This window comes from Suricata suricatta, chromosome 9, assembly GCF_006229205.1.
Source record: "Suricata suricatta isolate VVHF042 chromosome 9, meerkat_22Aug2017_6uvM2_HiC, whole genome shotgun sequence".
Lineage (NCBI taxonomy): Eukaryota > Metazoa > Chordata > Mammalia > Carnivora > Herpestidae > Suricata > Suricata suricatta.
Window position 1 is genome coordinate 81,173,748 of NC_043708.1, and position 11,631 is coordinate 81,185,378.

Here is an 11,631-nt window from a genome sequence, read left to right on the forward strand (position 1 = left end):
AAGGGGCAGTAAATGGCCAGGACAAGAAAAGCCATAGCATTTCTGATGGCAAAGTTGTGGTCCAGGGAGGCTTCATGGAGGAGGTGGACTTAAGAGTGACTGTCTGATTAAAGCCACGTTTTTAGTTTCCTGAGCATATTCCCTTTGTTGGACATTATGCTGTGCTATAGCAATGAGCTTTTACCTAGATCACCTCATTTACTTTTCGACACAGACCTACTAGGTAAGTGTGACTCTATCTACAGTATTTCTGTAGATGAGGAAACCGAAGCTAAGTGCATCACCTGCACACAGGGCCCAGCTAATGAGTGATTGGGCAGGGATAAGAATGTGGGTCTTGTTCTTCCTCCAAAGTTCAGTATAAGGTGGGAGAATGAATACTGCTGCGATCAACTCAATAGGGAGTGTGTACTGAGTGTGTAGTAAGCGAAGCCCACTCTGGCCCCACCCTATATATCCCAGAGAGCAGTGAAACTCAGGAGGGAGGCTTTGGGGACAGTGAGGAGGTGGCTGGATGGATTGTGTGCCCTACACACCTCTCCTACCCTGGCTGGCTCTGTGCAAGGGAGACACTTCCTCTACACAGTTCAGACCTGGGGAATCAGCTATACTTTCTTCTCTTCAGCTTGTATTGGAGAAATGGACAGTGTGGTGGTTAACTCCTCAGCATCTGCTCTTATTTGAATATTGCCTCTTAGTTCCCCCATTTCCTGGCCACATACATCCTGGACAAATTGCTTCACCATTCTGAATGTCAGTTTCTGCTGTGTAACATGGGAGAAAGAGCAGTGCCTGCTTCATAGCATTCGGGGAAGGGTAAAATGAAATAACAATGACTATTATGATCTTAGTGTAGTTCTTGGCACATTGTTGACATTCAGTGAATGTACCTTTTTATTATTATCTGACCTTTGGCTGGACCTATTTGCATTTCCCTAATGCACCCGTTAGGTGATCTGGGGTGGAGCCTTATGCATCAAGCCGTACTCACATTTCCCAGGGTGGTAACCTCTTGTCCCTGGCTCAGCTCTGACACTTTCCCTCCTCGGACCAAGCCTGAAGGGCAGTGCCCCTGGCTGGGAGAGCGGCATCGCTCCTGCAGCTTCTGGACAGGAGAAGCGGGACTCAGAAAGTTATTTCGGACGGCATAATTTGTTGCCCCCTCCTGGGCAGGGCCCACTCCAGATCCAGAGGGCCCTCTGTGGAAGCTGATGAGGGTTCAGTCCTCTGCGCCTGGCAGGGAAGTTCGGCAAGAGTAGCGCGACCACACAGTATACGTTGCAAACCTGGACGCTTAGGAGAGTAAAGGGAGCGCTTTAGGTAATTTCGCCTGGGCTACCCATTAAAGCCAAGTTGGTGGTGATCCTGGCCAATAGCCTTCCACTTTAACAAGATAGAGTCCCTGTGCCCCAGAAGAGAACAAACTCCGACTGGGTGGGCTAGGCGGGTGGAAGAGAGAAACTGAACTGGAGCCGCACTCTTAGCTTTGAAATTCCCTCGCTTGGCATTCCCCCCCCCCCTCCGGACTTCAAGGTCACTTGGCCCACGTTCTTGCCAGGTTTTGCAGGCATTTGCTCCTCTGTGCTCCCACCACGCTGTGTCCATGTCCCTGGATAAGCCTCAGGAGGGCTGGGACTTTTTGTCTGTTTGTGTGCCCCCCTGGAAAAGTGCCTGGCAGAGAGTGTGCGTTCACTTGTGTAATAAGTGAGCTTCTGAACAAATTCATCCATCGCATTTCTAACATCAATTATACGTTTACTGGTCCATTGCCCACGCTGGTTTATGACCTTCAAGGACGGAATTGTACTTATCTCTGTGATTCCAGCACCTAGTCCAAGGCTAAACACAAAGTAAGGGCTCAACAGTATTCTGAATGAGTGAATGTAAATAGTTCGGCACCCCTCAGCTGTGGTCTTTTCTGCCGCCCCTTTTGTCTCTCCTCACACTGAGGAGCCATTACGGAGGCAGGTTAGATAGCACTTGGCTACCGTCTGCCAGGTCACCAGCTCTGTCACTTCCTGAAAGTTGGTGGTCTCCTAAATGGGGGAGAAGAGAGGCTAAGACTGCTTGCTTTTGCCTTGTGAAGGTAAAATCAAGAGAACGATTCGACTGAGGTTCCCCTGAGGACCCAGGGTAGCGGCCCGTTTGGCTAGGTCGGAGCGAGAGCCGGACACAGGCTGAGCGGTCGTCCGAGAGAGGAAAACCTGGGCAAGAAAGGGGCTGATGACTCGAGCTTGGGACTGGAATGTGCTGCGCTGGTGGGGAAGGGCCTAAAAGCGCCGGGATTGCCTCCTTGTGTTAAAACTCAGAACTACAGCAAGGTCTTGGAGAGAAGGGCCTGGGTTCAGCAGCGATAGCTCACCATCCAGATGGACTGCAGCTCGGACCCGTCCAGGGCTCCGCCCCAAGCCGAAAACTGCCACAGTACTTCCGGTTCCCGCCCTCAAGAGCGGACTGGACAAGGTCCCAGCCCCTGCCCCGCCTCGGCCCTGCCTCCGCTTCGGTAGCCATCGCTGCGCCTCCAAGTGGCTGGCGGGGATAAGTTCCTAAGCGATCAAATGCGGAGTTCTGAGAACCCGGAAGTTACGTTATAGGCGAGCGTCCCGGGGGCGGGAGTCAGCTGAGCCGCTGGGGCGAGGTTGGGAGCTTCTGGGATCTGCAAAAGGAAGCCAGTGATCTTTTGGGGGGGGGGGAGCGGAGTGCCAGACTGCGCCAGATTCAAGGGGGAGGGCTCCCCAGTTTAAGGCGAGAGCGATAAAATCCTCAGGATTTTAAAGAGAAGAGGGCAGCAGATTGCCGGGATCTGTCAGAGTTTGTCGAGGCTGGGGAGACGCAATTTCCAATCTAAGGCGACGGGGATCCCTGGGGGAAGCGCTGTTGTAATCCCTAGGGCCGGGACGGAGGGCCCAGAGGCCGGGCACCATGGCGTCCATCCTGGATGAATATGAGGACTCCCTGTCCCGCTCAGCCATCTTGCAGCCCGGCTGCCCCACCGTGGGCATCCCCCACTCGGGTAAGGGAGAGGAGGGCGCCGCTCACACTGCCTGCACACCTGGCACCTGCGGGGGAGGGTCGAGGAGAGTAGCTCCAAGAGGTCCGGTTAACCGCCTGGACATGCAGTCCAGGGCTAGGCCCCTGATTCTCCTCAGGCTCTCTTGGCCCCCACCTGGTGGATGGTCGAAGTTTAAAAGAGCAGCCTCGTGATCTAGGGCCTGCCACTCGGGTCCTAAGAGGAAACTGGGATCCAGATAAGGAAGTGACTTGCCTACAGGACCGCATTGGAGAGAACTGAGAATAGGCTCCAGGCTTCAGCCAGAGCCTGTGCTTTTCCTACCCGGCCCCTTCTGGAGGTGGGAGGAGGAGAGTGGGCAAAGAAGATGGTGGGAGGGGAATGCTGTAGCGGTAGGAGGGCTGGTCCTAGAGGGAACTTTGTCACTGAACAGGGAAAATGAAGTTCTTTTAGGCCTTTGCTAGATCTGGGTGTAGGCTGGACTTGAGGGGAAATTTTTGTAAAAAGTAGGACAGAGTTGGCAGAGGGGTCTGAAGTGTTAGGTATGCGTGGTAAATAAATGATAATAAAGGCTAGAGAGAAAGAAGCTAAAGCCTGATTTGAACTGTACCCCAGGGCTTCCTCTGCCTTCATTCTTCTGGAGATTCACTGAAAGCATTACTGTATGGGCAGGGAGGAGGGGAGAGAGTGGATCTAGACTACTTTAGCTGAGTTGGGATTGCTGGGCCCAAGATGGATAAGGGAGAATGCCCAGCCTTTCCCCTGGAAAGGTACATGAAGGTGCAACAGCATTACAAGGGTTCAAAGAACCTACCCCTCACAGAGTGTCAGAAGGAGTCCAGAGCCCTAATATAGAGATGATTAGCAAACTACTTAATACATTGATATTAAACTTTTAACTAAGGGCTTGGGCTAGGAATATGTTGGGAAGGTAGAGAGGAAAGCAATTTTTTGTTGCCTCTCTTTGTCCTTCCTCCGTCTCTTCCATAGCTAACCTGTAATTCCCTCCTCTCCTGTAGGGTATGTGAATGCCCAGCTAGAGAAGGAAGTGCCCATCTTCACAAAGCAACGCATTGACTTTACCCCTTCTGAGCGTATCACCAATCTTGTTGTCTCCTGCAATCAGCTCTGCATGAGCCTGGGCAAGGATACACTGCTCCGGTAAGTGAGGGCTCTACAGGCTTAGGAGTAGGGAGTGGATTAGTGGTATTTGGAGACTGTTAACTAACTGGGGCCTTTCTTTCACTCTGGGCAGGTGAAACAGTAGATTTGGAATTTTCTGGAAAAACCCATTCCCAAAGAGAACTAATGTAGTATAGTAGTTAAAATCAGGTGGATCTGGATCAGAGCTCAGCGTTCCTACATACCAGCTAGGGAATGTTGAGCAAGTCACCCAGTCTCTCTAAATGTGTCCCGTCATCTTTTAAAGATAGTACTAACCCACAAGTTAGTCACAGTGGAACTGTCTAGAGTCCTAAAGTAAATCCACTATAAATGGAAATAATATATCTCAGTGAAATTGGAAATAAACACATACATACAAGTGTTAGTGGGAATATTATATAACAAGGCTGTCAGAGAAAATGCTTATCTAGAATAACCATCTGGAATATAACAGAGCTAAGCCTCTCTATATCACAAACATAAATTCTAGGTGGGATAATTATTTAAATATGAAAAAATAAACTGAATATTAAAAGAATATGTAATAAATGTCTGTGTTCTTGGGCAGAAGGGAGACCTTCTTACTCAAGCTAGAAAATCCACTAAGAAAAGTGTAGGTATACTTGACTACATAGTAATGACAAAATAAAAGCATTTGAGGGGTGCTTGACTGGCTCAGTTGGTAGAGTATATGACTCTTGATCTTGGGGTTGTGAGTTTGAGCCCCACATTGGGCGTGGAGTTTATGTAAAAAATAATAATAAAGAAAAAAGCATTTGAGTCTGTTATAACCAAAGATGATGGGAAATTGGTTTTTCTACATACGACTAAGGATTTACATCCCTATTCTTTAAAAATCCCTTACAGGGGCGCCTGGGTGGCTCAGTCGGTTAAAGCGTCTGGCTTCGGCTCAGGTCATGATCTCACGGTTCGTGGGTTTGAGCCCCGCTTCGGGCTCTGTGCTGACAGCTAGCACAGAGCCTGGAGCCTCCTTCGGATTCTGTATCTCTCTCTCTCTCTGACCCTCCCCTGCTCCAGCTGTCTCTCTCTGTCTCTCAAAAATAAATAAAAGAAACAAAAAAAAATAAAAATAAAAATAAATAAAAAGCCCTTACAGGGGCACCTGGGTGGCTCAGTCGGTTAAGCAACTGACTTCAGTTTAGGTCATGATCTTGCAGTCTATGAGTTGGAGCCCCTGCGTTGGATTTTGTGTCTCCCTCTTATGTTCATGCTCTGTCTCTTTCTCTCTCAAAAATTAAATAAACATTAAAAAATTTAAAAAAAAATAAAAGGTCTTACAAATTAATAAGAAAAAGACATATCAGGGGTGCCTGGTTGGCTCAGTGGATTAAGCGTCCGACTCTTGTCAAGATGACAGTGTGGAGCCTGTTTGGGATTCGGTCTCCCTCTCTCTCTCTCTGCCCATCCCCGACTTGCACCATCTCTGTCTCTTTCAAATATAAATAAACTTAAAAAGTTTTTTTTTAAATAAAAAAAAGAAAAAGACACTTCAGTAGAAAGGGGAGGGCAAAGAATATAAACAAACAGTTTACAGAAGAGGAACTGTACATTTCCAGTAAATGTCTAGAAATATTTTCGGGGCGCCTGGGTGGCTCAGTCGGTTAAGCCTCCAACTTCAGCTCAGGTCAGATCTCACGTTCGTGGGTTCGAGCCCCGCGTCGGGCTCTGTGCTGACAGCTAGCTCAGAGCCTGGAGCCTGCTTCCGGTTCTGTGTCTCCTCTCTCTGTCCCTCCCCCTCTCATGCTCTGTCTCTCTCTGTATCAAAAATAAATAAAACATTAAAAAAATAAAATAAAATAAAAATAAAAATATTTTCAACCTTTGGGAAATAACAGTAAGGTACCATTTTTTTTAAATCTATCAGCTTGACAAAAATTAAAAACAAATGTATGGTGCTGGTGAAGATACACAGAAATAGACTGTCACACATTGCTGGTGAGAGTATAACTGCCACCATCTTTTGAAAAATATTTCTGGAAATGTCTGTTAAAGTTTAAGGTATCTATAATAAGTTTGAGCCAACAGTCTCACTTTGGAGAATACATAATCATAGAAAGAAAAGCACCACTTTGCAAGAGTATAGATACAAGGATGAGAATTATTTATGGTAGGAAAAACTGGACCCAAACTGAATGCCCATCAACAGGAAAATGATAATAAAATTATGGTTGAGCCACGAAGGGGGAAATTATGCAGTTATTGAAACAGTGAGTTAGAACTGTATCTATTGATACTGTGGAATGTTCATAAAGTGTCAAGTGAGAAAAACAAGTTATAAATTTATATATATATACACACACACAACACGAAGAGATTTTTGTAAGAACATAAAGACGGTAACAAAACAAGTCTATGTTGTAAGGATGGAGAAAGACCTTAAACTCAGTTTTATCTATGGAGGATGATGGGTTTAAGAAGAAAATCATTAACTCTTTATACATCTTTGCTTTGATTCTTTAGTTAGAATGGGCATATGATTTGAAAATAATTTTAATGGAAATATAATTTAAACAGGAACACCCCTCCAGGTTATTGTGAAGACTGAGATATAGGTTAAACTCTTGGCATGGTGCTTGGTATATAGAAAGTGCTCGGTAACCATTAGCTACTGTTTGTTCTTTTCTTACCCCAGCAATCTGGGATACCCCTGCCTGTCTTCCCAGATGCACTGTAGATCTTCTGAGCAGAGGGAAAAGACTTCCATTTAGTGACTTCTCAAAATGAGGTAGGGGAATTCTAAGAGTTGAAGGTTCTTAAGTAGGATCCTGTATGTCTTTCAGAGTTCCCTTGAGATTGTGTGCAGAACTTTGTATGTGTATATGGATTTCAGGGAAGAAAGCCTGTGGCTTTCATCAGATTATAAAGAGGTCTGTGATTCCAAAAAGGATCTGCCCTTCTCTGAGTGATGCTGTGACTCTTGTCCCAACAGCATTGACTTGGGCAAGGCCAATGAACCCAACCATGTGGAGCTGGGACGCAAGGATGACGCCAGAGTTCACAAGATGTTTCTGGACCACACTGGTAACTGGTGGCGGAGGTCTGAGGTTGGTGGCCGGGTGGGGGGAGTGGGTAGGGGGGTTGAGCAGAGGGTAAGTGATTGCCTGGGTGGGTGGGATCTGAGAGCTTTGGGGGTAAGGAGGAGGCTGAGGGTGGGAATGGTGCCATTCTGTAGAGTATCATACTCTCCCCTCCTCCAGGCTGTCACCTGCTGATTGCTCTGAGCAGCACTGAGGTCCTCTATGTGAACCGTAATGGACAGAAGGTTCGGCCACTGGCTCGCTGGAAAGGGCAGCTGGTGGAGAGTGTGGGCTGGAACAAGGCACTGGGCACTGAGAGCAGCACAGGCCCCATCTTGGTCGGCACTGCCCAAGGCCACATCTTTGAAGCCGAGCTCTCAGCCAGCGAGGGTGGGCTTTTTGGCCCTGCCCCAGATCTTTACTTCCGTCCATTGTATGTACTAAATGAAGAAGGGGGTCCGGCGCCTGTCTGCTCCCTTGAGGCTGAGCGGGGTCCCGATGGGCGTGGCTTTGTTATCGCCACAACTCGGCAGCGCCTCTTCCAGTTCATAGGTCGAGCAGCAGAGGGGGCTGAGGCCCAGGGCTTCTCAGGGCTCTTTGCTGCCTACACTGACCACCCACCCCCATTCCGTGAGTTCCCCAGCAGTCTGGGCTACAGCGAGTTGGCCTTCTATACCCCCAAGTTGCGCTCTGCACCTCGGGCCTTCGCCTGGATGATGGGGGATGGTGTGTTGTATGGAGCATTGGACTGTGGGCGCCCCGATTCCCTGCTGAGTGAGGAGCGAGTCTGGGAGTACCCAGAAGGGGTAGGTCCTGGGGCCAGCCCACCCCTGGCTGTCGTCCTGACCCAGTTCCACTTCCTGCTGCTGTTGGCGGACCGGGTGGAGGCAGTGTGCACGCTGACCGGGCAGGTGGTGCTGCGGGATCACTTCCTGGAGAAGTTTGGGCCACTGAAGCACATGGTGAAGGACTCCTCCACGGGCCATCTGTGGGCCTACACTGAGCGGGCCGTCTTCCGCTACCATGTGCAACGGGAGGCCCGGGATGTCTGGCGCACCTACCTGGACATGAACCGCTTCGACCTGGCCAAAGAGTATTGCCGAGAGCGGCCTGACTGCCTGGACACGGTCCTGGCCCGGGAGGCTGATTTCTGCTTTCGCCAGCGTCGTTACCTGGAGAGCGCCCGCTGCTACGCCCTGACCCAGAGCTACTTTGAGGAGATTGCCCTCAAGTTCTTGGAGGCCCGACAGGAGGAGGCTCTGGTTGAGTTCCTGCAGCGAAAATTGGCCAGTTTGAAGCCAGCCGAGCGTACACAGGCCACGCTGCTTACCACCTGGCTGACAGAGCTTTACCTGAGCCGGCTCGGGGCTCTGCAGGGTGATCCTGAGGCCCTGAACTTATACCGGGAAACACGAGAGCGCTTCCGGGCCTTCCTCAGCAGCCCCCGCCACAAGGAGTGGCTCTTTGCCAGCCGGGCCTCCATCCATGAACTGCTTGCCAGCCATGGGGACACGGAACACATGGTGTACTTTGCCGTGATCATGCAGGACTATGAGCGGGTGGTGGCGTACCACTGCCAGCATGAGGCCTATGAGGAAGCCTTGGCCGTGCTTGCTCGTCACCGTGACCCTCAGCTTTTCTATAAGTTCTCACCCATCCTCATTCGTCACATCCCCCGCCAGCTGGTGGATGCTTGGATTGAGCTGGGCAGCCGGCTGGATGCCCGGCAGCTGATTCCCGCCCTGGTGAATTATAGCCAGGGTGGCGAGGCCCAGCAAGTGAGCCAGGCCATCCGCTACATGGAGTTCTGTGTGAATGAGCTGGGCGAGACTGAGCAGGCTATTCACAACTACCTGCTGTCGCTGTATGCCCGAGGCCAGCCCGCCTCACTGCTGGCCTACCTCGAGCAGGCGGGAGCCAGCCCGCACCGTGTGCATTACGACCTCAAGTATGCGCTGCGGCTCTGCGCTGAGCACGGCCACCACCGTGCTTGTGTCCATGTATACAAGGTCCTAGAGCTGTATGAGGAGGCTGTGGACCTGGCGCTGCAGGTGAGCCAATGAGTTTCAGCCCCATCCAGGAGAGGGGCCTGGAGAGCAGTCGCTTCAGCTGCTGAGGGTTTGGAGTTGGCGGTTGTGGCTAGAGGGCGCTGGCATCTCTTGCAGAGAGGTGCTCTAGTGTAGAGGTTAAGAATGTGGACTCTGAGGTCAGGGTTTGAAATCTGGTTCTGCCAGTTACTAAGCTATGTGACCTCAGGCTGATTTCTGACCTTCTTTTTGCCTCAGATGATTGGGCCACAAATGGTAATGGTACTGAGCTCCTAGGGTTGATTAAAGCAGCGTGTATGAAAAACGCTGAGAACAGTGCCTTCTCTACACTAAGTTCTACAGACGTGCTAGCTATTGCGTTACCACCACAACTACAGAAGGGGAAGGTACTGAGTTATACTTCTCGATCCTGAGTCACCACTTGCTTTAAGGATCACACGAAGTGCTATTTAAAATGCAAATTCCTGGGTCTGGACCCAGGACTTCTGAATCAGAAAGTCTGAGGTGAGGCCCAAAATTTTGTATTTAAAAAAAACATTTTTTTAAGATCATTTCTTTATTTTGAGAGAGAGAGAGAGAGAGAGAGAACAGGGGAGGGGCAGAGAGGGAGAAAGAGAGAGAATCCCAAGCAGGTTCTATGCTGTCAGCATAGAGCCCGACTTAGGGCCCAATCCCATGTACCGTGAGATCATGACCTGAATCAAGATCAGGAGTCAGATGCTTAACTGACTGAACCACCCAGGTGCCCCCCAAAAATTTGTATTTTGAATATACTCCCCGGATAATTTTTTAATTTGCTAAAATCAAAGCCCCACCATTGTAATTAGCTTCTACAAAGCTGTGGCAGGGACAGGCCCATTACTGAGACAGACTTCTGAGCTGGCCTCCAAAAGCCCCCCCACCTTGCATGCTTCCAGGAGTGCTGGGAATCCTGCCTTGGGGCCTCTCCTTGAGCCCAGATTCTCCCGGGACACCTGTCTCTCCCACGGTCTCTGTCATAGAGGGCAGGGGACTTGACCCTAACGCTCGTGGTCTCCCCACAGGTGGATGTGGACCTGGCCAAACAGTGTGCTGACTTGCCTGAGGAAGATGAGGAATTGCGCAAGAAACTGTGGCTAAAGATTGCACGGCACGTGGTGCAGGAGGAGGAAGATGTGCAGACAGCCATGGCCTGTCTGGCCAGCTGCCCTTTGCTCAAGATTGAGGATGTGCTGCCCTTCTTTCCTGACTTCGTCACTATTGACCACTTCAAAGAGGCGATCTGCAGCTCACTCAAGGCTTACAACCACCACATCCAGGAGCTGCAGCGGGAGATGGAAGAGGCCACAGCCAGCGCCCAGCGCATCCGGCGAGACCTACAGGAGCTGCGGGGCCGCTACGGCACAGTGGAGCCCCAGGACAAATGTGCTACTTGCGACTTCCCCCTACTCAACCGCCCTTTTTACCTTTTCCTCTGTGGCCACATGTTCCACGCCGACTGCTTGCTGCAGGCCGTGCGGCCTGGCCTGCCGGCCTACAAGCAGGCCCGGCTCGAGGAGCTGCAGCGCAAGTTGGGGGCTGCGCCGGCCCCTACCAAGGGCTCTGCCCGTGCGAAGGAGGCCGACGGCGGGGCTGCCGCTGGGGGGCCCAGTCGGGAACAGCTCAAGGCTGACCTAGATGAACTGGTGGCCGCTGAGTGCGTGTACTGTGGGGAACTGATGATCCGCTCTATTGACCGGCCCTTCATTGACCCCCAGCGCTATGAGGAGGAGCACCTCAGCTGGCTGTAGGAGGGTGTTGTGCTGGGCGGGTAGGCCGTCAGGGGTAGTTGCCCCTTCTTGGGAAGGCTACACCGTGGGCTGTGCTCAGTCGTCTGGAGACTCTCCCTAGTGTTGGGGAGAGTGGAGTTACAGCTGTGGCTGGGAGGTGTCATCTGTGAGTGTGTTCTGCTGCCATCCATGCTGTTCTTCAGAGCTGCCTGAGGCCACTGTTATGCAAGGCCGTCTGCCTGCCTTCCAGCAGAAGGTCTTAGCTTGGAGAAGTCAGAGTTCTGACCCCATCACCATCTCCCCTCTAACAGTCCTGTTTTTCTTTTTTACTCCCCACAGACACCCTATTCACCTTCTAGAGCAAGAGTACCATTCTCCCTTTTCACTCTATGGAGCCTCCCTTTCAGAGGAAGACCTGTCCCGTGTCTGCCCCTGGGTCCCAAAAGAAAAGGCAGCCCCTCCAAGTCCTGGGCGTGAGGGTTGGAGAGGTGGTGCTGGTGGTGGGCCTGTCTTGTATACACCTTCTGGGGCTCTGGTGTGGAGGGGTACCTGGGGGAGAGGGCCTCATGGATGACAGTGGGAGATGATGATGGGGTGGGGAGCATTAAACTGCCTGCACTGCA

The 11,631-nt window shown here is 50.9% G+C and overlaps 1 protein-coding gene and 1 long non-coding RNA gene across 5 annotated transcripts; one reads left to right on the forward strand and one right to left on the reverse strand.

The window, feature by feature from the left end:
- Positions 1 to 851: 851 nt before the first annotated feature.
- Positions 852 to 2,593, reverse strand: LOC115301187. 2 transcript variants are annotated; one of them, XR_003913007.1, is made up of 2 exons: positions 2,363 to 2,593; positions 852 to 1,105 (listed from the first exon to the last, which is right to left on the reverse strand). It is a non-coding gene; the product is annotated as an uncharacterized LOC115301187 (long non-coding RNA). The 2 variants fall into 2 exon arrangements; XR_003913006.1 differs by lacking the exon at positions 852 to 1,105 and adding an exon at positions 1,735 to 2,036.
- A 14-nt stretch (positions 2,594 to 2,607) lies between these two features.
- On the forward strand, positions 2,608 to 11,631 carry VPS18 (VPS18 core subunit of CORVET and HOPS complexes). Of its 3 annotated transcripts, none has more exons than XM_029950887.1 (5): positions 2,608 to 3,013; positions 4,030 to 4,171; positions 7,125 to 7,216; positions 7,393 to 9,263; positions 10,304 to 11,631. In XM_029950887.1, exons 1-5 carry the CDS (start codon positions 2,923 to 2,925, stop codon positions 11,027 to 11,029), a joined length of 2,922 nt encoding a protein of 973 aa, XP_029806747.1. In that variant the 5' UTR covers positions 2,608 to 2,922; the 3' UTR covers positions 11,030 to 11,631. The 3 variants fall into 3 exon arrangements, with proteins under 3 accessions (XP_029806747.1, XP_029806748.1, XP_029806749.1); XM_029950888.1 differs by lacking the exon at positions 2,608 to 3,013 and adding an exon at positions 3,136 to 3,350; XM_029950889.1 differs by lacking the exon at positions 2,608 to 3,013 and adding an exon at positions 6,828 to 6,920 and having other exon boundaries at positions 4,083 to 4,171.

What these genes read in the sequence shown, in the direction of transcription:
- VPS18 (XM_029950887.1), top strand. Translation starts at nt 2,923, where the DNA reads ATGGCGTCCATCCTGGATGAATATGAGGACTCCCTGTCCCGCTCAGCC. An exon ending in GATGTTTCTGGACCACACTG is followed by an intron (nt 7,217 to 7,392) that starts GTAACTGGTGGC and finishes CCCCTCCTCCAG; the next exon opens with GCTGTCACCTGCTGATTGCT. An exon ending in CTGTGGACCTGGCGCTGCAG is followed by an intron (nt 9,264 to 10,303) that starts GTGAGCCAATGA and finishes GTCTCCCCACAG; the next exon opens with GTGGATGTGGACCTGGCCAA.